Source organism: Eretmochelys imbricata, chromosome 9 (assembly GCF_965152235.1).
Source record: "Eretmochelys imbricata isolate rEreImb1 chromosome 9, rEreImb1.hap1, whole genome shotgun sequence".
Classification (NCBI taxonomy): Eukaryota; Metazoa; Chordata; order Testudines; family Cheloniidae; genus Eretmochelys; species Eretmochelys imbricata.
The window spans coordinates 22470905-22494404 of NC_135580.1; the positions used below are offsets into that span (position 1 = coordinate 22470905).

At 42.2% G+C, this 23500-nt stretch overlaps 1 protein-coding gene across 6 annotated transcripts in view; it reads right to left on the reverse strand.

The window, feature by feature from the left end:
• Window positions 1–23500, reverse strand: part of LOC144270066 (schwannomin-interacting protein 1) — a 389770-nt gene that overhangs the window by 11657 nt on the left and 354613 nt on the right. For 3 of the 6 annotated variants that reach the window (XM_077826269.1, XM_077826268.1, XM_077826270.1), the window contains 3 exons: window positions 15246–15364; window positions 1317–1434; window positions 165–362 (listed from right to left, as the gene is read on the reverse strand). In XM_077826269.1, coding sequence (XP_077682395.1) covers window positions 165–362; window positions 1317–1434; window positions 15246–15364 — 435 coding nt within the window. Of the gene's footprint in view, window positions 1–164; window positions 363–1316; window positions 1435–15241; window positions 15365–23500 lie in introns of those variants that run through there. The other 3 variants (XM_077826271.1, XM_077826272.1, XM_077826274.1) reach the window with 3 other exon arrangements.

Consider the following 23500-nt stretch of genomic DNA (forward strand, 5'->3'; position numbering starts at 1 on the left):
TTTGTTCATGTAGTTTTGGAGATATTTGGATGCACTATTACAGAATTTGGATAATTGGAAAGAAATAGTGATTCTCAAGTGGTTAAGTATCCCAACAGAAAAACAACAAATTGTTAACATTTGGTGGTGACTGAATGCATCCTGGCCTTTGGTTTGATACTCACAAGATCAGCTACGGGGGATTTTTTCCTGTTCTGCTTTTCCACCTCCACTTGCATTTTGGCCATTGGTTTTGCCATAGCCAAAGCCATTTTGGCTTCAGCTTGCAGTTTCTTTTGTCTAGTGAGAAAATCCATGTCATCTAGGGATTCGGATTCCTCTTCAGTAGTGTCTCTGTCAGAGTAGGAGGAGCTTTGCTTGCTCTAGGAAAGTACACACACATCAGTTGTAAGCGTATAACAACATTCACACTTTAAGATAGACAATACTGTAAGAAATTTTAGCTTTAAAGCTTCAAAATTTTCATGTATGCAAGTGGTGTGACTTCTTCAGGGGAGATAGAGATCATTTAATTTTATTTGATCAACAAAATGATTTTTAAATATCAAAAACCATTTTTCAAGACAGGAACACTTAAATGCTAATGGTAACTTGAGTTTTAGTTAGGGAGAGAAACCTGCTAGATCAGTGAGTGTTTGAAGGGAATGGATTGAATCAAACTCTGGGAAATCCCAGTAAGGGTTGGAGGCCCTCGGGTATTGTTAATATAGGGGGAAAGAGGGAATTGTAGCAGATCTGCTAATTTCCTTGCTACAATATTGTTCAGAAGGAAGGGGCGGTGGGATGCTGATGCTTCTCCACGCCATTCCCTTCCTTACTGTTACCAGCCCATAAAAGGAGGGAACTTATTCACATATCTAGCACATCTGAGCTACCTAGCAATATGCAGTTTGTTGTAGCTGTGTTGGTCCCAGAATATTAGAGAGAAGGTGGGTGAGATAATATCTTTTATTGGATCTCTCACCAACAGAAGTTGGTTCAATAAAAGATATTACCTCACCCACCTTGTTTCTCTACCCAGAAACAGTTTGCCAACTGTGGCCAGCAGTCAAAAATATTTTACAGATAATCAAGGACTGTTAAGTTTTTATAACCATCTTGTTATCTTAACAAGCTCCTTGTCCGCTTATATCATTGCCAGTTTATAACTTTTCCCAATCATAACTTAATTTATACCTATATTAAATATATTAAGAATGGCATATGCATGTGCTAAAGAATTATTTTAAATGATAGAAGCTCATGTACATACTTGTGCTTTAAAATCTTTTTATTTCTTAACTAGTTTCACAAAAGGCCTTAGTGATCAGACCTACCATTGGAGACAAAGGCGTATCCAAGCTTGTTTCAGTCTTGCTGTCATCGGCATCACTATCCTTGTCACTTCCACTGTCATTTACAAAACAAATCTGCAGGTTCATCCCACTTTGTAGCCTGGAAGGGGAGGAAAGGGACAGGTTTTAGCATGCATACTTTCTCTCGACAACAAATCTGAAATATTGTCACCAGCAATCACTGTTGCTTAACAAGGTATGCTAGCATATTAGCAAATATAGGAGCTCCAACCTAAATCAACACTGAAGGTTTAACTGTCTCTATCAACATATCCTTCTGAGAGCCAGACTAATTTCTAGCAGAAAATAAAATGCTAAAGTGCCTTAAGCACAAGTTATTTAACTTTGAAAAAGAATGCCATCAACGTGATTTTTTTTTTCCAATTTGTGTAAAAAGAAAAAGTGTTTCCACTAGGTTTTTTTTTTTTTTTTTTAAGGGAAGTATTTGTTTTTAGACATAATGAACATTCCCCATGGTGTTATTTGAAACCTAAACATTGCAGCACTAAACTGGAAAGTGAAATTGACTATTAACAGAAGTGTAATTGACTTAACTGATTCTCTAGGTTGAAGAGGAGAAAAATATGAAGAGTAAACGAAGACTATAGTGTCAAGTAAAATTCATTCACTTCTAATAAATCTAGGGTGTTCTTAGAAACATAGCTAAAGCAATATATTTAACACAGAGGGCCAGATCCTCTGGTGTGGCGTGGCTGCTTTGCCTTGCAACGCTCATGAAACTTATTATTATTAATTTGTATTATCAAAGTGCCTAGGAACCCTAGTCATGGACAAGGACCCCATTGTGCTAGGCTCTGTACAAACAGAGAGCAAAAATCAAGCTGAGGAGCTCGTGGATCCAGCACTGGAAGGAAGACCTCAGTACAAGAGATCCTCCGATGGCCAAGAACGCACATAGACACTCTTGTGGCACTCCCCATCCCTGCTGCTGGTACAGTTTCTCCATCATGCACTGATCTCCAACAAAGAGAAGTTAAATTCCCAAATTCAAGAACCAATTCAACAGCAAAGCCAGGAACAGAACACAGATTTTCTAGGTGAAAGGCTTGTGCTCTACCACAATACTGAAACACAACAGCTGATTTTAAATCATAGTTACTGTGTTTCAATTAAAAAGCTCTCCAGTTCAGTAACAGTACTATGCTTTTGCTGCCATCTGTTGCTGAATTTTAGTATTACTAAAAGCTCTACACAGTTTGTCATTATACCTTTCTTGCTAGAAAACATGCAGATTGTAATATAATGCACAACTGCCACAGTGAAATGATATTCATTTAAGGGTTTAATTTACAGTATTCCTATTAATGTTTTTGTATAACCTGACTGCCTTTCAGACCTGCTCCAACCTAGACATTCCCTTCCACCCCCACTCACTGTGTGCTTGTCTATTATTTTAAACTCTTTGGGGGCAGGAACTATCTCACATGATGTGTTTGTCCAGTACCAAGGGACTGGATCCCTGATCACAATTGCGGCCACGAGGTGCTACTGAGATACAAAGTAATAGATGTGCCTTTATTGCCAAAAGAAGGCAAGGACCTTTGTTGGTTTTTCTAACCTTCTGTCCTGTGCGTGATTTGCCCTTTCCAAGAACACCTATGCTCATTTGTCAACTGAGTTTTTCCCAGCTTGATGACTTAGAACAACTCTGAGTGGGTGTGGTTTCAAAATGCAGATAATAAGGCAGGTCTCTGGGTTTTTTGGGGGGAAATTAACAGTTCTAATGCTAAGCTTTCCCCCCTTTTTCTCAGATAATGGTTATCCCTTTGAGTACTAAATTTATCAGGTGGGGAATTTTAGAAGCAGCATATGCCTTAACCTTATCAACCTTTAATTCAAAGATTCATGGAGTTTAAGGCCAGAAGAGACAATTAGATCATCTAGCCTGACTTGTATATCACAGACCATGAAATTTCATCTTGTTGTCCCTGTATTGTGTTTGAATAAAGCATAACTTGTGCTTGGCTAAAATTTATCTTCCAGAAAGGTATCTGGTTTTGATTTGAAGACATCAAGAGACGGATAATCCAGCACCTACCGGGGGGGTCTGTTCTAGTGGTTAATCCCCTCTACTGTTAAAAATTTATGCCTCTTCGAATTTGAACGTGTCTGGCTTCAACATCTAGCCATTGGTTCTTGTTATGCCTTTCTCTGCTAGTGTAAAAAGACCTTTAGTACCATTATTCCCCCCCTCTCCCCCCCCCCCCCAAAAAAAAGGTACTTATACAGTATAGTCAACTAATCTCTCAGTCTTCTTTTTGATAAATTAACCAGATTGGGATCTTTAAGTCTCTCATTGTAAGGCATCTTCTCCATCCTCAAATCATTATGTGGCTCTTTCCTTCACCCTGTCAATGTCCTTTTAAAAATGCTGACACCAAAACTGGATACAATAATTCCAGAATCTGTCTCCCCAATGCCATATGCAGAGGTAAAATCACCTTGCTACTTCACTATTTATACATCCACAGATTACATTAGCCCATTTTGCCACAGCATCGCACTAGGAGATCACTTTCAGCTGTTTGTCCACTATGACCCCTAAATCCTTTTCAGTTATTCTTTTCCAGGACATAGTCCACCATTCTGTAGGTATAGCCTGCATTTTTTGTTCCTATATATGACTGTATTAAAATACATTTTGTTTGAATGGCTTACCAAGCAATCCAGCTCTCTCTCTCTGTAAGACTGCCTGGTCCTCCTCATTATTTACCACTCTGCCAATCTTTGTATCATCTGCAAATTTATCAGCAGTGACTTTATATTTATTTCCAGATCACTGAAGAAAATGTTCATTAGCGTTAGGTTTAATACTGATCCCTGTGGAACCCCCTAGAAACACCCTCTTTCAATGAAGATTCCCCACCGACAAACTACTTTTTGAAATGCGTCAGTTAGCCAGTTCTTAATCCATTTAATGTGCGCTTTATTGATATTGCATAATGTTTTTTATTAGAATGTCAGCTGTACTAAGTCAAATACCTTTCAAAAGTCTACATATATCACACCTACAGTTATTATTATCAACCGAATTTGTAATCTCATCAAAGAATAAAAGATGTATTTTCCATAAAGCCACATTGACTGGCCTTAATTATATTACTATCCTTTACTTCTTTACTGGTTGAATCCTGTATCAGCTTTTCCATTATTTTTCCTGGGATTGATCTCAGGTAAACCTGCCTATAGTTACTTGGGTCATCCCACTTGCCCTATTTGAATATTGACATGACATTAAAACTCTTCCAGTCTTCTGGAAATTCCCTGGTATTCCAAGATTTATTAAAAAGAAACATCAGCAGGCCAGAGATCATCTCCGTCATTTTAGGGTTGTTAGGTGCAAGTTAATTTAAGATTAAAGTTTATATATAAAATAACGACTACCTAACCCTCTCCCAGCAACCACCACAACTTTCTAATTAGAACCAAGATACACAGCAAAACTAAAAAGCGTGTAGGGGATGTTTCTCCTTTTTAAATACAGGGAATTATGTGCACAAATTCCTGTGCCTCAAAATGGGAATGAATCCTCTAGCTCTGGCCATTAGGCTATAAGAGCTCTTATAGCATCAGAAATATCCAGAGGAGTTTGCAGAAAGCATCCAAAGGAAAATAGGAGAATTGCCTGGACAGAACGAAATGAGAAGGCATTTAAAACCACCGGAAATCACCTTAGCACCACTTTGTCTCTGTGGGAATGCAGACACACCTTCTTTTAGGCTAAAGCCTGTAATTCCTTTACATTCCTGGAAGAGGTAACTAAGAATGCTACACAGGAAAAAGTGTGACGCTACAGTTAATGGTTTAAGAGTGCACTTTGAAAAGCATTTAAAAATAGGTTGACGTTTCCAGGTAGATCTGATTGCCTTCTAGCTTGACTGCTGCTGTGCCAATGGTCTCTGCATATTTCACTAACTTTAGTTTTACTTTGAACTTTTATGATATTACAAAGAAGACTTATAAAGTTCTCAATGGCCTATTATGTGAACACTATCTTTCAGAGAGGCAAGGAGCTCTCTCAATCATTCCACTTGCAATATCCCATGCAAGGGCAGATCCCATTGCAATCCCTACATGCAAAGAGCTTAAGACTGCTCTCTCCCTGTACCCTCAGAATTGCAAATCAATACAAAGGAGGTGGGGGAAGAAGCTGAGAGTGTTTCCTGAGCTACAAATACTTCCTTAATCTTTCAAGCTCCCTCATGGAGGATGGAAGTTTTTGGTAGTTATCTCAATCAGAGGTGCAGACTGGGTAGATAAAGAATTATGCAGGTCTTCCCCCCCCAGTCCCCATATTTCCCATCCTACTCTTAAATTATGGACTGCTGTACCCTGAAAGAGTTGAACTTGATTTACAGACACTAGGGGTGTCTGCAGAGGAACGAGTCAGATTTAAAGAAAGCTAGTTTCTATGCCCACACATTGCACATACTTTTTCTGTTTTTCCTAGCCATGTGTAGTTTCCATAAGGAAGCTGCGATTTGAGAATTATTCACAATTCGCATTTCACTAAGAATTTCAAATAAGAGGGGGAAGTAAACATATCACTACACACCCAACACAGTGTAACTCACAATCACAGGTTTCAGAGTAGCAGCCGTATTAGTCTGTATTCGCAAAAAGAAAAGAAGTACTTGTGGCACCTTAGAGACTAACCAATTTATTTGAGCATAAGCTTTCGTGAGCTACAGCTCACTTCATCGGATGCATTCAGTGGAAAATACAATGGGCAGATTTATATACATAGAGAACAGTAAACAATGGGTGTTACCATACAGACTGTAATGAGAGTGATCACTTAAGGTGAGCTATTACCAGCAGGAGAGCAAGGGGGGAGGGGGGGAGGGGACCTTTTGTAGTGATAATCAAGGTGGGCCATTTCCAGCAGTTGACAAGAACGTCTGAGGAACAGTGGGGGATGAAGGGGGGTAATAAACATGGGGAAATAGTTTTACTTTGTGTAATGACCTATCCACTCCCAGTCTCTATTCAAGCCTAAGTTAACTGTATCCAGTTTGCAAATTAATTCCAATTCAGCAGTCTCTCGTTGGACTCTGTTTTTGAAGTTTTTTTGTTGAAGAATTGTGACTTTTAGGTCTGTAACTGAGTGACCAGGGAGACTGAAGTGTTCTGACTGGTTTTTGAATGCTATAATTCTTGACGTCTGATTTGTGTCCATTTATTTTTTTACGTAGAGACTGTCCGGTTTGGCCAACGTACATGGTAGAGGAGCATTGCTGGCACATGATGGCATATATCACATTGGTAAATGTGCAGGCGAACGAGCCTCTGATAGTGTGGCTGATGTGATTAGGTCCTATGATGGTGTCCCCTGAATAGATATGAGGACAGAGTTGGCAATGGGCTTTGTTGCAAGGATAGGTTCCTGGGTTAGTGGTTCTGTTGTGTGGTTGCTGGTGAGTATTTGCTTCAGGTTGGGGGGCTGTCTGTAAGCAAGGACTGGCCTGTCTCCCAAGATCTGTGAGAGAGATGGGTTGTCCTTCAGGATAGGTTGTAGATTCTTGATGACGCATTGGAGAGGTTTTAGTTGGGGGCTGAAGGTGACAGCTAGTGGCGTTCTGTTATTTTCTTTGTTGGGCCTGTCCTGTAGTAGGTGACTTCTGGGTACTCTTCTGGCTCTGTCAATCTGTTTCTTCACTTCCGCAGGTGGGTATTGTAGTTTTAAGAATGCTTGATAGAGATCTTGTAGGTGTTTGTCTCTGTCTGAGGGGTAGGAGCAAATGCGGTTGTATTGTAGAGCTTGGCTGTAGACAATGGATCGTGTGGTGTGGTCAGGGTGAAAGCTGGAGGCATGTAGGTAGGAATAGCGGTCAGTAGGTTTCCGGTATAGGGTGTTGTTTATGTGACCATTGCTTATTAGCACCGTAGTGTCCAGGAAGTGGATCTCTTGTGTGGACTGTTCCAGGCTGAGGTTGATGGTGGGATGGAAATTGTTGAAATCATGGTGGAATTCCTCAAAGGCCTCTTTTCCATGGGTCCAGATGATGAAGATGTCATCAATGTAGCGCAAATAGCTTATGGGCATTAGGGGACAAGAGCTGAGGAAGCGTTGTTCTCAGTCAGCCATAAAAATGTTGGCATACTGTGGGGCCATGCGAGTACCCACAGCAGTGCCGCTGATTTGAAGGTATACATTGTCCCCAAATGTGAAATAGTTATGGGTGAGGACAAAGTCACAAAGTTCAGCCACCAGATTTGCCGTGACATTATTGGGGATATTGTTCCTGACGGCTTGTAGTCCATCTTTGTGTGGAATGTTGGTTTAGAGGGCTTCTACATCCATAGTGGCCAGGATGGTGTTTTCAGGAAGATCACCGATGGATTGTAGTTTCTTCAGGATGTCAGTGGTGTCTCGAAGATAGCTGGGAGTGCTGGTAGCATAGGGCCTGAGGAGGGAGTCTACATAGCCAGACAATCCTGCTGTCAGGGCGCCAATGCCTGAGATGATGGGGCGTCCAGGATTTCCAGGTTTATGGATCTTGGGTAGCAGATAGAATACCCCAGGTCGGGGTTCCAGGGGTATGTCTGTGCGGATTTGTTCTTGTCTTTTTCAGGTAGTTTCTTGAGCAAATGGGGTAGTTTCTTTTGGTAACCCTCAGTGGGATCAGAGGGTAATGGCTTGTAGAAAGTGGTGCTGGAGAGCTGCCTAGCAGCCTCTTGTTCATATTCCGACCTATTCATGATGATGACAGCACCTCCTTTGTCAGCCTTTTTGATTATGATGTCAGAGTTGTTTCTGAGGCTGTGGATGGCATTGTGTTCTGCACGGCTGAGGTTATGGGGCAAGTGATGCTGTTTTTCCACAATTTCAGCCCGTGCACGTCGGTGGACGCACTCTATGTAGAAGTCCACTCTCTGATGCATATCATTCTTTATTCCTTAGTCCCAGCAGAGTTGCTTATATTCTATTTAGTGGGAATGGTCAGTAGAATATCCTTTTCCATTTATTTTAATGGCTCTCTTGATACATTATTAATATGTAACATGATAAATAATTGCACACTGACATTATATTACATGAGGTTTTCAATGGGTTTTAGGCATAAAGAATGAATTACAGCTACCCAGGGAAACCTGTAACAAAATACATGGTTCTACTTTGCTTAATATTGTATTGTTCAGAGAGAGAAACGGGTATAACATGCTGGTTTACTCAACTCAGACCCCTTTCAAAGGCACAACCTGAGCACCTCAAAAACACAAATAACCACTGAAAAGGCACACAGTTCAGGTTAGAGAATAAAGAGCTCACATGGGACATAACTGTTAAAACTAGATTCTGTTGATTGTGATATATTAAGGACAGCTGTATTATTCAGGGCAGATTAAAGTGCTACACAGATTTAAAGAAGGGACTGACTATTAGGTTTAGCAAGTGATTACACTGAGCAGGGAATTTGCAAATTTGAGACACTGGGTGGGATTCTCCCCCGCCCACACACACAGAAAGCCTCCTGTTAGGATACAGGGCTAGAAAACATAGAAAACAAGAAGCTTTTTCAGACGATGACTTTTCAGATGTGTATATTGCCATGTCTCATGTGGGCTGTTGCAGCTCAGTTTGCATGAAGAGCTGTTCAGCGTTTTTATTTTTACGCCTGCATTCATTTCCACCAGCAATGGCCATCCATATCTTATTCATAACACCTAAACAAAATTCTAGAGTAATAAAATGTTAACATGGATAAATGCCTTTACGGCCATTATTTGCTCTCACAGTTAACATATTTCAGAACTAAACCAATATGAGACAAGAGATTTCTTGTTACATTAGGAGCACTGGCCTAGCTAGTCATATGAATTCCCTACATTGCACATGTACAACTACAGTCTATTTTTTAATTCAATTTAACAAAGAAAAAGTAAATTTATCAAATAAAAGTTACAGTAACTCCTCACTTAAAGTCGTCCTGGTTAACATTGTTACGTTGCTGACCAATTAGGGAACATGCTCGTTTGAAGTTGTGCAATGCTTCCTTATAACGTCCTTTGGCAGCCTGCTTTGTCCATTGGTTGCAGAAAGAGCAACCCGTTGGAGCTAGCTGGTGGGGGCTTGGAACCAGAGTGGACCGGCAGCCCCCCATCAACTCCCCTAAATTCCCTGTGCAGCAGCTGCCCAGCAGGCTACCAATTGCCAGGCAGTTCAGCTGTTCCTCCCCTCACTGCCATGTGCTGCTCCTGCCCTCTGCTTTGGAGCTGTTCCCGGGAGCCTCCTCCTTGCTGTGGAGGGGGATGGGGTGTGCTAATGTCAGGGTGTCCCCCTCCCCCCGCTCCTTTACCCCATCGGGCCATCTCCACAGAGCAGGGGGGACAGGACAGGGTGCAGGATGGAGGGAGCTTGCTGGCAGCAGCTGCTGTCTCAACTTGGTGATCTACTTAAAAAGGCAGTGTACTTTGAGTGGGGACAGCGTACTTAAAGGGGCAATACGCATCTCTCTCGCTCTCACACACAGGGTGTGTGTCTTTGTCTCTCTCTGCCATGCTGTTTCCCCTTCCTCCATTCGTGCTGCCTTGTAGAGTGTCAGGCTACATTAACAACAATGTGTTAACCCTTGAGGGCTCAGCCTAGTGCTAGTTCAGCATTTAGCAGTAAGGCATTCCCTGGGAAATATCCAACCCTCTTCCACCCTCTGACTCCACCACCTCAACCAAGCTTCATAATTGTCATTGCTGTGTACTGTATTAAATTGTTTAAAACTTATACAGTGTGTGTGTGTGTGTATGTGTATTTTGTCTGGCGAAAAAAATTTCCCTGGAACCACACCCCCTATTTACATTAATTCTTATGGGGAAATTGGATTCACTTAACACCATTTTGCTTGAGCTAGCATTTTTCAGGAACATAACTACAACGTTAAGCAAGGAGTTACTGTACACTGAATGCACATTTGTGTTATGACAATAGCTAGCAAAAACAAAAAAATCAGTAATGAAATGCACCTCACTGCACTCCACGATGGGAGTTCAGCCTTCAACAGCAATACTGTCATTTTCATTATTTTCTGCCACAACTGTAACATTCTTGGAATATATTTCATAGTGAACAGTAATGTATCCACCACACTATTATTATGCATTATTTGTACTACAGTAGTGCCCGGAGGCCCCAGCCAGACTAGGGTCCCAGTGATCTAGGCACGAGAGGGAGAGAGAGAGGACAGTCCCTGACCCAAGAGCTTGCAGTCTTAGACCCTAATCCTGCAAACATCTACACATGCATGTAGCTTTACTACCATGACAGATATCAATGTGACTATTTACAATAATAGTTAATCATGCCTGTAAGTGTTTGTAGGACCACGGCCTTAGCTTAAGACACTAGCGAGTGAGTGAAACAGCAGGGCCTCTGTAACATGAACATGTGCAGAATTTCTAGGCACAGGAAGGTTTTTTTGTTTGTTTGCAGCTAACAGACAACTTTCATAATCTGCATTTTTTGTTTTGCAGTTTTGTTTGAGAATGTCACACCTTTGAAAGATGCCAGATTAGCTGCCCAGGCAATTCATTCCTGTATTCGTTCTTAGAACAGGTACAGTGTGAGCAGCAGTGGTGCAAACGTCCCTATATGACTCTGTAAATATGTCTAAATCCAGATGTGGAGGGACCATCTCAAGAGGTAAAAGTCAGTCTCCATATCCATTCAATACTTGGTCCGTCTGGTAAGACTGCAAGGAAGACTGCCAGTTGGTGCTAATTGCAAGTGGTAGTTTTTGCCATATGGACAGCTGTTCAATAGGAACTAACTCATTTGACAAAGGCCATTAAAAAGAAATAAAATCATCTTCTGGTCACTAACAACCTAAGCTGGATTCTTTCCTCTTTAGGGTACTAAAGAGGAAAGAATATGTATTCCATGTTGCCAGCCCAGAATAATTTTTTGGAGGGATTCATAACTTCTGTAAAAATGTTTTGAAACTACAGAGTTTGAGATACATGAATCACAAAAAGAATGGTGGGGGTCTTATTATATAACTGCTCACTGGAATATCCAATTTCTTTTTCCAAATCAGTTTTTCATATATGCAAACAATGCACCTTGCACACAAATGTTGATTGAATAAAGGGTGGGGGCATATAAAAGCTGGACACATGTTGTGCTATATTCACTATCCAAATAGTAAAGGGCTTTTATTATGTTTTTGTTTTCTACATAACGTATCCTTTTTCAATATGAAAGCACTCCTATGAAGGTTCCTCCACCCCCGAAATAACAACCACTGTGTTTTAAAGTTCTGACCGATGTATAAATATTAACAAAATTCAAAAGCATCTAGTAATTTCACTTGGTACATCTGTCAAATTCTGCTTGCACACTGTTAATTAGACCTGCTGCATAATTAGAAGATAGAGGTTACTGGCTTCGCTTTAAAGGAAAGTAGTTACTAAACAAAGTCAAATTGTTTTTCTTTTCAATTTATTTGAAGTTAAGCTTGATTTTATAATTGTAGCCTCTCTCAAATAATGGTTAATTCTCTCCTGCTTTTGTCCATCTCTCAGATTTGCTCTCTTGCCACACCCTGGAAACATGTACAGCTCTACACTAAACATGAGAGTCCATTCAGAAACTTCCCAAATGAGGTTAGCTGTTATGGAGAACAACTGGTTCACCACTATCTGGGTAAACACACATCTCTGGACTATTTTGAAACCTATTGTAGGTTTGTATAATGGGACTGTCATTTTGGTATAAACATTGAACAACATGATAGTGAAGTATGAGAACAGATAGAGCCAGATCCGCAGATACGGTAGATGTCCACACATAGTGCAAGCTAAAGGTGCCTTAAAGCTTATCTTTTCACTCTATACATATTTTCAGGGATGATTCCCCTTAACTAAGGCAGAACAGACAGATGGCTGCTCTAACTTATGCCAGCTGTAAACGGATCTAGGATGCCAAGACAATGCAGAGGCATATTTGCCTCTCTCTCTCTGCTCTGCCCATGCCCTCTTCCCCCTGATATGTGTGTAACCGGGGGAGACTGAAATGAGAGTGACACATGAGCTGCTATATTGGCTCTGCACTGCTGGGTAAATACCCTTACATTGCAGATATCCCTCCAGGGCCAATTAAACCAGCACTAGAGCTAGTTAACACTGGGGGCATGGTGAAATCAGCTGCACTTCTCTGGAGAATATGGCCCATGGGATTCTCTCTCTGTTCCCTTTGGGTTTAAAATTATTTAAAAAAAATTACAGGTAACTCATGAAGAAGGGCTTTATTTAAAAGATCATTTTATACCTCCAGCTAATATACATATATATATTTTTTACATTGGTGGGTCTTTTGGAGGAGTTTGATGACGTCTGGGTGCACCATGGGGTCACAGCAGGCTGTTCCATGCACATGCCATACATTGGAGAAGACAAAAGGGACATCACTGGATGATCAAAAAGTGGTCATCTGAGCTCCTCTATCATGGAGAGCCATAGTGAAAACACACTGACCAGAGCACCTGAAAGTTAAAAACTGGGTCTCTCCAACTGTATGGCTCTGTGAAATATCATTGTCTTGGAGGGTGAAGTAAACACTGTAGCAGCCAGATTCCAGTTCATTAAGGACTCTGTAGATTAGGAGCAGGACTTTGAATACTTATGTGTAAGGGGAACCTGTAGTCTGCAGAACATTTGCTATGCATTTGTTGCTTGCATGTCATGTGTCCACATCATCCTTTGTTGCTCATGAAGTGCACTGCTGAGAGTTGCACCAGCTTAAGCCTTCTGGTGGTGGCTGTGTTTAGTTCCAGGTTGAATGAGCTGGATAAATCTAACCTAGAGGAGATGAAAGTGTGGATCACCATGGCTTGACTCTAGCCAGAGACAAAATGGAGGTAGACTGTCCTGGCTAACAGAAGATGCTAACATCATCTTCAGGAGTAGTGACTTCAGCATGATTTCAAGACTGCATATCAAATTGATGACACCCTGGACAGCTGGTGAGATTAGCATATTGGCAATTTCCTGGATGTATTTCCCCTTCCAACTATCACAACACTGCTTCTCAGACTAACTGCCAAATCTGGTCATTTTATCCAGGCATTGGACATTTTGATGACAGAAAAAGCCTAGTAGTTAAGCACAAGAGTTGAGTTTCATCCACATATGGGTAGCACATGAGAATGTGACATTTCATGATCTCTGAATGACCTTATAAGATATTCAAGGGAGAGAGAATAATGAGCCTTCTGGAACTTTCGTGGTTGGGGCACAGGAGGAGCAAAAAATTTATCTTATTAACTTTAGGACAGAGTTTTACAACAGAGAGGACACAGGAAGGTTCATATTGTTGCTTTCTTTAAATATTAGAAAAATCAGAAAATATAACTGAGATTTCTTATTTTCTGCTGAGAATGTTCCTAAATGTATGCTTTCTGATTTGAAACAAATACTGTATAAACATATTATATTATATTCTTAATGGGTGTTTTCAATAATTTACTAAGAAAAAACAGAAAACTAACTTTTTCCCAAGTTAGTATGGAATGTATCATTATTTTACATACCATACATACTGGTATATGGCCAAGAAGAATACCTTTATGTGGGAATAATTTGTAACTAAGTTCTTATACATCAAATGCATAGTTTAGTTTAAAAAAGAAAGAGAAAAAAAAGAACAGGACTACTAATTTCTGCAACCCTATCTTTTTGCAAGTCCTGACCAAATTCCCTGGCTTCCTCTTTTGGATCACGCCTACTTCAATCCCAGATCTGGAAGCATTCATGTGTTTTCCTTACGTTTAACTCCTCATATACAAAATATCTACTAAACAACAGTACATCCAAACAGATTAACCAATGCAATATATTTCTTTCACTGTCTAGTTTTCTAATGACAGGCACAAACCAAGACAAATCAGGTACTGTTTTTGAGAACACACATACCTAGCTGGAACTATGCTGTAATAATACTATCTCTATTGCCAACTTCTTGCACACCTTCAGGCAGATAGCGTTATTCACATTTAGCAAGGGGGAGGGGGTGGAAGGGAGGAGAAGAGGGAAGAGCTGCAATATTCCCATTGTCCAGAGCCATGCTATTAATGAGGCTAATTGCGACATTTGCTTGTGTTGATGATTTTATTTTGGGTATGTTCAGTAGCAGCAGCAGCAGCAGCAAACAGATAGGTCAGATCAGCTTTTGAATTAACACCAGAATATTGTTTGCCTATATGACAAACAACAGGTCATTCTATCTCTATTCTGCTATGTTTTCATAGCTAATCAGCAACTTGATCCTGCAAGGTGCTGAGTGTACCCGATCCCACTGGAGTCAGGGAGATTTGAAGGTGTTCAGGGATTTTGCAAGAATGAGTTGAAAGTTCTGTTCCCCGTTGCCATATAGCCGAACACTTTATGGTAGAAGAATTCAGCTCTGTGTAAACCCCTTTGCAACTGTAATATCTCTGTCAGCACAACAGGCAAGAGAGAGGCATTTGTCATAGAATTCTAGTAATAAATTATGGGATAGGCCACCGACTCATCTGCAGCCAATGTTCTATAACCTCAGTCCCAAGATTGTTCATTTTTTTTTGTAAATTATTCACAACAAACTGACATGACAGATACAAATTTGTGTGGAACCTAGGAAACCATGGATCTAAAACGAGGGCCATTTAAAAGGTATGGTTGCCACTAAAAATCTAGGGAGGCAACCAGAAGAGAAAATGGAGCCTACAAACATCAGGGCCTCCCTCAATATTCTAATGAGTTTCTTAAAGGACTTCATACTAAAGATATAATACACTACCCAAAGCCTCATATTAGCTTTTACCCTCTCCCCCACATATTCACCTTTAAATTCACTCTGATGCTATACCACATGAAATCCATAAACATTAGGAATGCTCACTACGCCATTTTACTTACCGAGAAGAAAGGCTTGGCTTGCCACTTTTGCTACAGCTGGTATAAATTCCTGGGCCATCATCAAAGAAACTTCCAAGTGCCAATTTCTGCCTGATAGATTCTCTCTCATTTTTCTGAGCCTAAAAGTGCAGGTAGACAACGAAGTATTAATCCATCAGTTATAACAACACATTTCTGTAGTATTCAGTATTCAAGCTGACAGTACAGAATTAGCATTTACAGTATTGTAACATTAGATGAGCAAAGTTAGAAACCCACCACTACATTGAGGACATTTCAAAGGCTTTGTTTTAAATTAAAAATCTCCTTTCAGTTGCCACTGATGTACATACACTATTTATCTCAGCCTTGTTCACCTCAAGCTTATCTAACCCACTCATCCTCAGGGTTTTAAAGAGCAGCTTCTTCATTCTTCCCTCCACTGACTGTTGCTCAAGTACCTAGTCTCCAGTGGAAATGATGATAAATGGGGATGAAATGGTAGTTCTAGAAAACAGGTACTGAAGGAAACCAACCTTTTATGCCAAACAACTCATTGTAAATCTAGAAAATTACTGTGTTTACACTGAGCATAAGCTTTCGTGAGCTACAGCTCACTTCATCAGATGCATACTGTGGAAAGTGTACAAGATCTTTTTATACACACAAAGCAAGTGTATAAAAAGATCTTCTACACTTTCCACAGTATGCATCCGATGAAGTGAGCTGTAGCTCATGAAAGTTTATGCTCAAATAAATTGGTTAGTCTCTAAGGTGCCACAAGTACTCCTTTTCTTTTTGCGAATACAGACTAACATGGCTGTTACTCTGAAACCTGTGTTTACACTATTACTTGGATTATGGACTCAAAACATTTTAAGGAAGATTTTCCAAAACATTAGCAAAATACTTTCATATTGAGCTAACAACATAAAAATATCTGTTCAAAAGGAAGCTGCACCTATTATAGAAAAAACAGTGAAATCATTGGATCATACATAAGAATATGTATCCTGCTGGTAATAGCTCACCTTACCTGATCATTCTCGTTACAGTGTGTCTGGTAACACCCATTGTTTCATGTTCTCTGTGTATATAAATCTCCCCACTGTATTTTCCACTGAATGCATCTGATGAAGTGAGCTGTAGCTTATGCTCAAATAAATTTGTTAGTCTCTAAGGTGCCACAAGTCCTCCTTTTCTTTTTACGTAAGTGTATAAACATTTATTAACTTTCTTAAAAATGTAAATGATGAAGATATTTCATAAAATGTGCGTTTTCAGATTTATATATTTAAAATAGAATAATAATAATATATATAGTGGTTGTGCCAAAATAAAAGCTGTCTGAAAAGACACCTTTTTTCCCGTCTGAGGGAGCTTACATTCTTACCTTTTTTATATATGAAGTGACACGAAATAATTGCTGAATCAGAGTAGAATGAACATCTGTAAAGTAACCAGACTGATCTGAACTGAATTACCACAATTAAATTTGTTACTTTTTCTATATATATTTTCTTATGTGATTGTTTCTTCTCCAAACAATTTATTCAAAATATATTTATAATGGCTACTGCTGAATTAGTCTTTACTCTTTTCTTTATGTTTTACATTTAAAAAATTTAAGCTACAAAGTGCTTTAAAAAATCACCAATCAATGGCTATAGACTTCGTTTTATATTTGGACTGAACCAATCAATATGCAGTAAATGAAAACTTTATTTATGTTTAGTATTAATATAATACTGTACCAGAGGGCCATAAATAATTGTGTCAACACTGACACCAAAAACATGTAGGAAGGCAAAGGATTAATGGAAGGAACATGTTCAGTCTATCAACTGCTCTACAACAATGTACAGTACATGCTGTAAAATATGTAACAGACAAAGCAAAATAGACTGTGCAAGTCTGGGTTTAATTCTGATATCTTCATATAAATGCACTTGAATGGTTTTACTTGTTTAATGTAATTAAAGAAAGTACCTTTCTGATTCTACATGGTAATATAAAATTACATGCAAATTTTTTTAAGGACAAAAGAGCCAGATCATCATGAATTAGTTCTGACCTCAATCAATTTTACACTATTATATCATCCATTATATCGTCAGACTCTTAGTAGAATTTGGTCTTCATTTGAAAGCTGAACTCTCCTCTCTTTTCACAATCTGACAAGGATGGCCAACTTTCTACTGTGTGAAAACTGGACAATGAGTGCCCAGAACCTCTCCCACCTCCTGCTCCACCTCTTTCCATTGAGGCTGTGCCCCCCGCTCCTCCCCTGCCCCCATCGCTTGCTGCTCTCTTCCCCTGCCAGCTGATCAGGGCTGTAGGGGTGGGGAGTAACTGGGGCAGGACAGGAGAGGGGAAACCGCACTCCAGGGGTGGGGTGGGTAACTGGGGCAGGACGGGGGAGGGGGGAGCCACAGTCTGGGGGTGGGGGAGGGGGGACCTGCAATCCAGGGTTTGGGGGTGGGGGAGCTGTGGGTACCTCTCTCCACTGGAGCCGTTCCTGAATGCTCCTCCAGACTCCAGCAGCAGCTGCTGCTCTTCCCACCCACCACCCCCTGTGGCAGAGGCCAGTTACTGCAAGTAACCAGACTTCTAGTGTCCAGTCAGCAGTGCTAACTGGACTCTGCCAGGTTCCTTTTTTGACTGGACTTTCTGGTCGAAAACGGACACTTGACAACCCTAAATCTGACCCCAAAAAGTTACAGGCAAGCCTGGTAGCAAAACCTATAATTAAAGTTGTCTAGCATTTTCAACTGTAAGTCCCAATTTTCAGGTGTTTATAACTTAGCCAGACTAACTGTTCTGGCTAAAATTTTCCATGTTTGCTTCCTTCCTCAGGCTGATCTTATATATGTTTGTTTATTTTAGTTTCAGCAAAAATGGTTTAGTCATTTCAAAGAATACATTGAGGCAAAAACAGGTAGTTTTGCCAATACTACTTTTCCTTCCCAACTGTTTCTTATTTGTTATTTCATTACACTGCCCTGGAAACATCTGAAAACCAGAATCCTTTTGATAGCTCGTGATGCATGGGCAACTTCACACACAAATCTTCCCTCATTATGATAAAAACATATGCCCTAGGACTATGTTCTTTTGCAGCCTCCAGCAATTACTAGTAGGCCATATCCTGTCATTGATTTTTATGCCAGACCTTCATGGTCTTCAGAGAGAGGCATGTGATAAAGAATGGCTGGATATAGCCTACTGCACTTTTTCCAACATAAAACTCTGCATTGGGTTTCTAATTGTAGCAGCATACCACCATGGCCAACTTTGGAGAACAGCATTGGGGGGAAAAATGAGAGGAAAGACTTGAAGATGGCTATCCAAAGTAACTTCAACAATCTCTTCAACTAATGAATAAAATACAAATTTTTGAGGACAAGGAATGTATTTTTAAATCTCAAAGTTATTTTATTTCATGCAATGAAATGCTATGCTAGACTGTGTGAATACTACCAGTTAACTGTCTCACTAGTGATCAATACATAATACATTTAGTTAGAGCAGCTAAAAAGGTAGAAAAGAAAGTCTGCTTCACACAGCACAAGCCAGATAAAGCAAAGCTGTTCTTTAGATTCTAATTCCTTGATTGTTTGTCTTACTGTTCGAAGCTGACGCCACACTGTCTGTTTTGAAGCAATTATATTAATCCCTCAGCTTCAGTGAAACCTTCTGTCTAGTGAATTCTGATAGCATCATCGTCAGTAGCCCTCATTAATGAATAAACCTAGATTTAGATGCTCACTGTGTACTGTTCTCTAAAATTTACAGTAATTTATAGTCTTTCATTCATCCAGTATATCGCTTTTCTATCCAAACATGATGAAGTAACATAGTGCAGCACAAAACAAAAATCAATAGCTTCAAAAGCACATTTACTGAACTTAATAAGCTGGAATATTAGTTTTCAGTACACCGAAAGTGCCGACACCATAAAGTAAGCCCCATCAAATTATTCCTTGATTAGATTTTTCATGCAATCTATTACATGCTGAAGATGCTTGCACCCTTAATCTCTCTCAGCATTTTTTAAACTAGAAAAATGTCAGTTTGAAGAACAAATCAAGATGTGAAGAAGGCACTCACTAAAGAAACAATGTACCATATCCTATAGTATCAAAAAAATCTAAATACAAGGTTAGAACAAATACAGGCCAATCCCTGCCACTTCCAGTTCTCTTATCCTATTCATTTTTACGATGAATCACTATTTTTAACTCTCCACAGAATGCTCTAATAGGATCTTTAGTCCACCAGGCCATGCCTCAGTACTAGAAGCTAGGAACTCCTGAATTCTAGTGAATAATTTTATTAAGATAATGTTGAAGTAAAGGGAAAATGGTACAGAGTTTAGGCATAGAAGTTTCTGGTTATCAGGGAATAAGGTACAGATTATCAAGGGGTGCGAAATTCGGTTTAGGAATGGGTGGCGTAAGGGATACATAATCTGCAATCTCCCCGATTGGGGGTAAAAGTTTAACTGGTCAAAGTACAGACATTGAGATATGGGGATATGTTGTCCATATAATGGCTATGTTCAGGTGTGGAGTATAATGAGTGAATACGATGATGGGGATAGATCTGCCCTCATTTGGTGGGATTTAATGTTCAGTGAGTTTATGGTTCCAGTTCATATGGTCCAATGGAAAAAGCCTCTCAGTCCTTTTCCCATAGTGGATGCACGATGTCGTACCGGCTCACATACCTACTTCTCTCTCACACAAGGTTGCTGTGAGGATTAATTACGGTAATTAAGATCTTTGAATATAAAAAATACTAGATAAGTATTTGAAAAAAAATTATCTTTCATTTGATTTGAAAGTAAGTAAACCATGCCAGACCATATTATGACAGCGTTTTGCCCCCTCAATCTCACTAAACTGGGTTGTTTGTCCTGGACACACAGAAAGACAAAAAAGATGGGGGTTCTTCTCTCTTCACTGTACCAGTCATTAGGAACCCCAGCACCATTCCCCAGCTTCTTTAGGGGATATCTTCCACTAACTCCACTTTCAATTCTGGAGTATCAGGGAACGCAGACTTCCTCAAGAATGAGTACATGCAGTGGACATCTTTTGCTTTTGCAATCTGATATAAAAGAGAGTTACCTTTTCCGTAACTGGTGTTCTTCAAGATGCGTTGCTTGTGTCTATTCCACAATAGGTGTGTGTGCTCGCCATGTGCACTGGTGCTGGAAGCTTTTCCCCTAGCAGTACCCGTAGGGGGAGCGACCCAGCGACCCCTGGAGTGGCTCCTCCATGGCATGGTATAAGGGGAGCAGTGTGCTCCCCCCACCCTCAGTTCCTTCTTGCCAGACAACTCTGACAGAGGGGAAGGAGGGCAGGATATGGAATAGACATGAGCAAAACATCCCGAAGAACACCAGTTACTGAAAAGGTAACTGTCTTTTATTCTTCGAGTGATTGCTCATGTGTATTCCACAATAGATGATTCCAAGCTATATCTGTTGGAGGTGGGTAGGAGTTCACAAATTCCTGGGATGGAGTACAGCCCTGCCGAACTTGGCGTCATCCCTGGTTTGGGAGACAATTGCATAGTGCGAGGTGAATGTGTGAACTGAAGACCACATGGCGGCCCTACAATGTCCTGGATGGGGACGTGGGCCAGGAAGGCAGCCGATAAGGCCTGTGCTCGACTTGAGTGCGCCTTCACAATCGGTGGCGGGGGAACGCCCGCCAGATCATAACAGGTGCGGATACACGAAGTGATCCAGTTGGAGAGATGCTGAGTGGAGACTGACCGACCCCTCATGCGCTCAGCCGAGGCGACGAACAGTTGCGAAGCTTCCTGAACGGCTTAGTCTGCTCGAGGTAGAAAGCCAGAGCCCTTCGCACATTGAGCACATGGAGGTGGTGTTTCTCACTGGACGCATGAGGCTTGGGGCAGGGGACTGACAAAAAATGTCCTGACCCATGTGATAGGCGGAGACCGCCTTCGGGAGGAATGCAGGGTGTGGGTGGAACTGGACTTTGTCCTTATGAAAAACCATGTATGGGGGCTCGGAGGTCAGGGCCCTGAGCTCCGAGACCCACCTGGCTGACGTGATAGCCACCAGGAAGGCCACCTTCCACGAGAGGTGAGACCAGGAACATGCGGCTAGCGGCTCAAACGGGGGCCCCTTGAGAGACGGGAAAACACCAGGTTCAGGTCCCACTGCGGGACTGGAGCCTAACATACGGGAAAGACGGTCCAACCCCTTGTGGAACCGGCCAGTCGTAGCATAGGGGAATACCATGTGCCCCTGCACCAGCGGATGGAAGGCTGATATGGCCACCAGGTGCCCCCTGACTGACGAGGGCGCCAGGCCCTGGGCTCTAAGGTGGAGAAGGTAAGCTGGATCGGGGCGGCCACCAGGGAGATACCCCGTTCAACTGCCCATCTGGAGAACCGTGACCATTTTGCCAAGTAGGCGCGGCATGGAGGGCCGTCTGCTTTTCAGGAGGATGCGTTGGAACCTTTCTGAGCACGTCCTTTTCCCTCTACCTAACCATTGAGCAGCCATGCCATGAGGTGGAGAGCTGCTAGGTTGGGTGGAGGAGGCGGCCCTGGTCCTGGGAGAGCAGGTCCAGGCGGAGCAGCAATGGCCACGGTGGAGCAACTGCCAGGCCTGAGAGGGCCCCGTACCAATGCAGCCTGGCCACGCTGGGGCAATCAGGAGGACACATGCCTTGTCCGTCTTTATTTTTTTTCCAGGACCCTGCTGATAAGTGGGAACGGGGGAGGGGGGCGGGAAGGCATAGAGAGAGAAAACTGGCCTGATCAGGACAGGCAGAAGGCATCTGAGATAGCACCCCATCCCAGTCCCCCCTGCACCGGAGCAGAACCGGGGACAGCGCTGGTTCTGCCACGCTGCAAACAGGTTCACCTGGGGAGTTCCCCACACGCAGAAGAGCTGGTGAGCCACTTCCGGGTGGAGAGACCACTCGTGTTGGGAGGAGAAATTCCTACTTAAGCGATCCGCCCGCGCATTCCGGGCGCCCAGCAGATGGAAGGCCCTCAGGCAGATGTGGAGGGCTATAGAGAAATCCCACGGCCTGAGGGCTTCACAGCAGAGGACCAGGTTCCACCTTGCCTGTTGATATAAAACATCAAGGCAGTGTTGTCCGTGAGGACCCTGACTATCTTGCCCTGCAGGTGTGAGCAGAAGGCCATGCATGCCACGCGTACCGCCCTGAGTTCCTTGACTTTTATGTGTAGGGACAGATCCTGCGCCAACCACAGACCTTGGGTGTGAACATTCCCCACATGTGCCCCCCAATCCAGCTCTGACGCATCGGAAACCAGCTCCAGTGATGGGATCCTGTCCCAGAATGAGACCCCTTGGAGCGTGTTGCTTGGGGTGGACCACCACTGCAGTGAGGCGATCACCAAGTCAGGCATGGTGAGGACCTTGTCCATCCTGTCCTTGGCCTGGGAAAACTCCGAGGCCAGCCAGAGCTGGAGGGGTCCCATTCAGAGTCTGGCGTGGCGACCACGTACGTGCACACCGATATGTGACCCAAGAGCTGGAGGCACGCTCTGGCCATAGTCACCAGGAACCTTGTGACCGTATTGATGAGCCCTTTTAGGGTCTCGAACCTGTCCGGTGGGAGGGAGGCTGTGGCTGACGAGTTGTCCAGGAGCGCCCCAATAAACTCTATGCGTTGGACTGGGACGAATGTGGGCTTGGCGTAGTTTACCAACAGGTCCATGGCAGCGCACGTGGACAGCAGAAGCATCACATGATCCCTCACCTGCGACCGAGAGCTGCCCTTGACCAGCCAATTATCCAGATACAGAAAGATCTGGACCTCGGCGCCTGAGGTAGGCTGCTACCACCGACATACATTTTGTAAATACCCTGGGGGAAGTGGATAGGCCAAACAGGAGGACCGTAAACTGGTAGTGATTCTGCCCACCAGGAAACGGAGGAAGCGTCTGTGCCCCTCGAAAATGTGAACATGGAAGTACGTGTCCTGCAGATCAAGGGTAGTGTACCAGTCCCCGGGGTCCAAGGAGGGGATGATGGAGACCAGTGAGACCATGTGGAACTTGAGCCTCATCATGAACTGGTTTAGATCCTGCAGATCCAGGATGGGCCTGAGTCCTTCTTTGGCCTTTCAGCCGTGACCACTCTGGGAGGAAAGCACACAACCAATTGTAGAAGGGAAGCTTCATGGTGGGGGGGGGGAGGGGAGGGAGAGATATCCCTGGGGAGAACTGGCCAGGTGCCCCCGATCGTCCCATCAAAA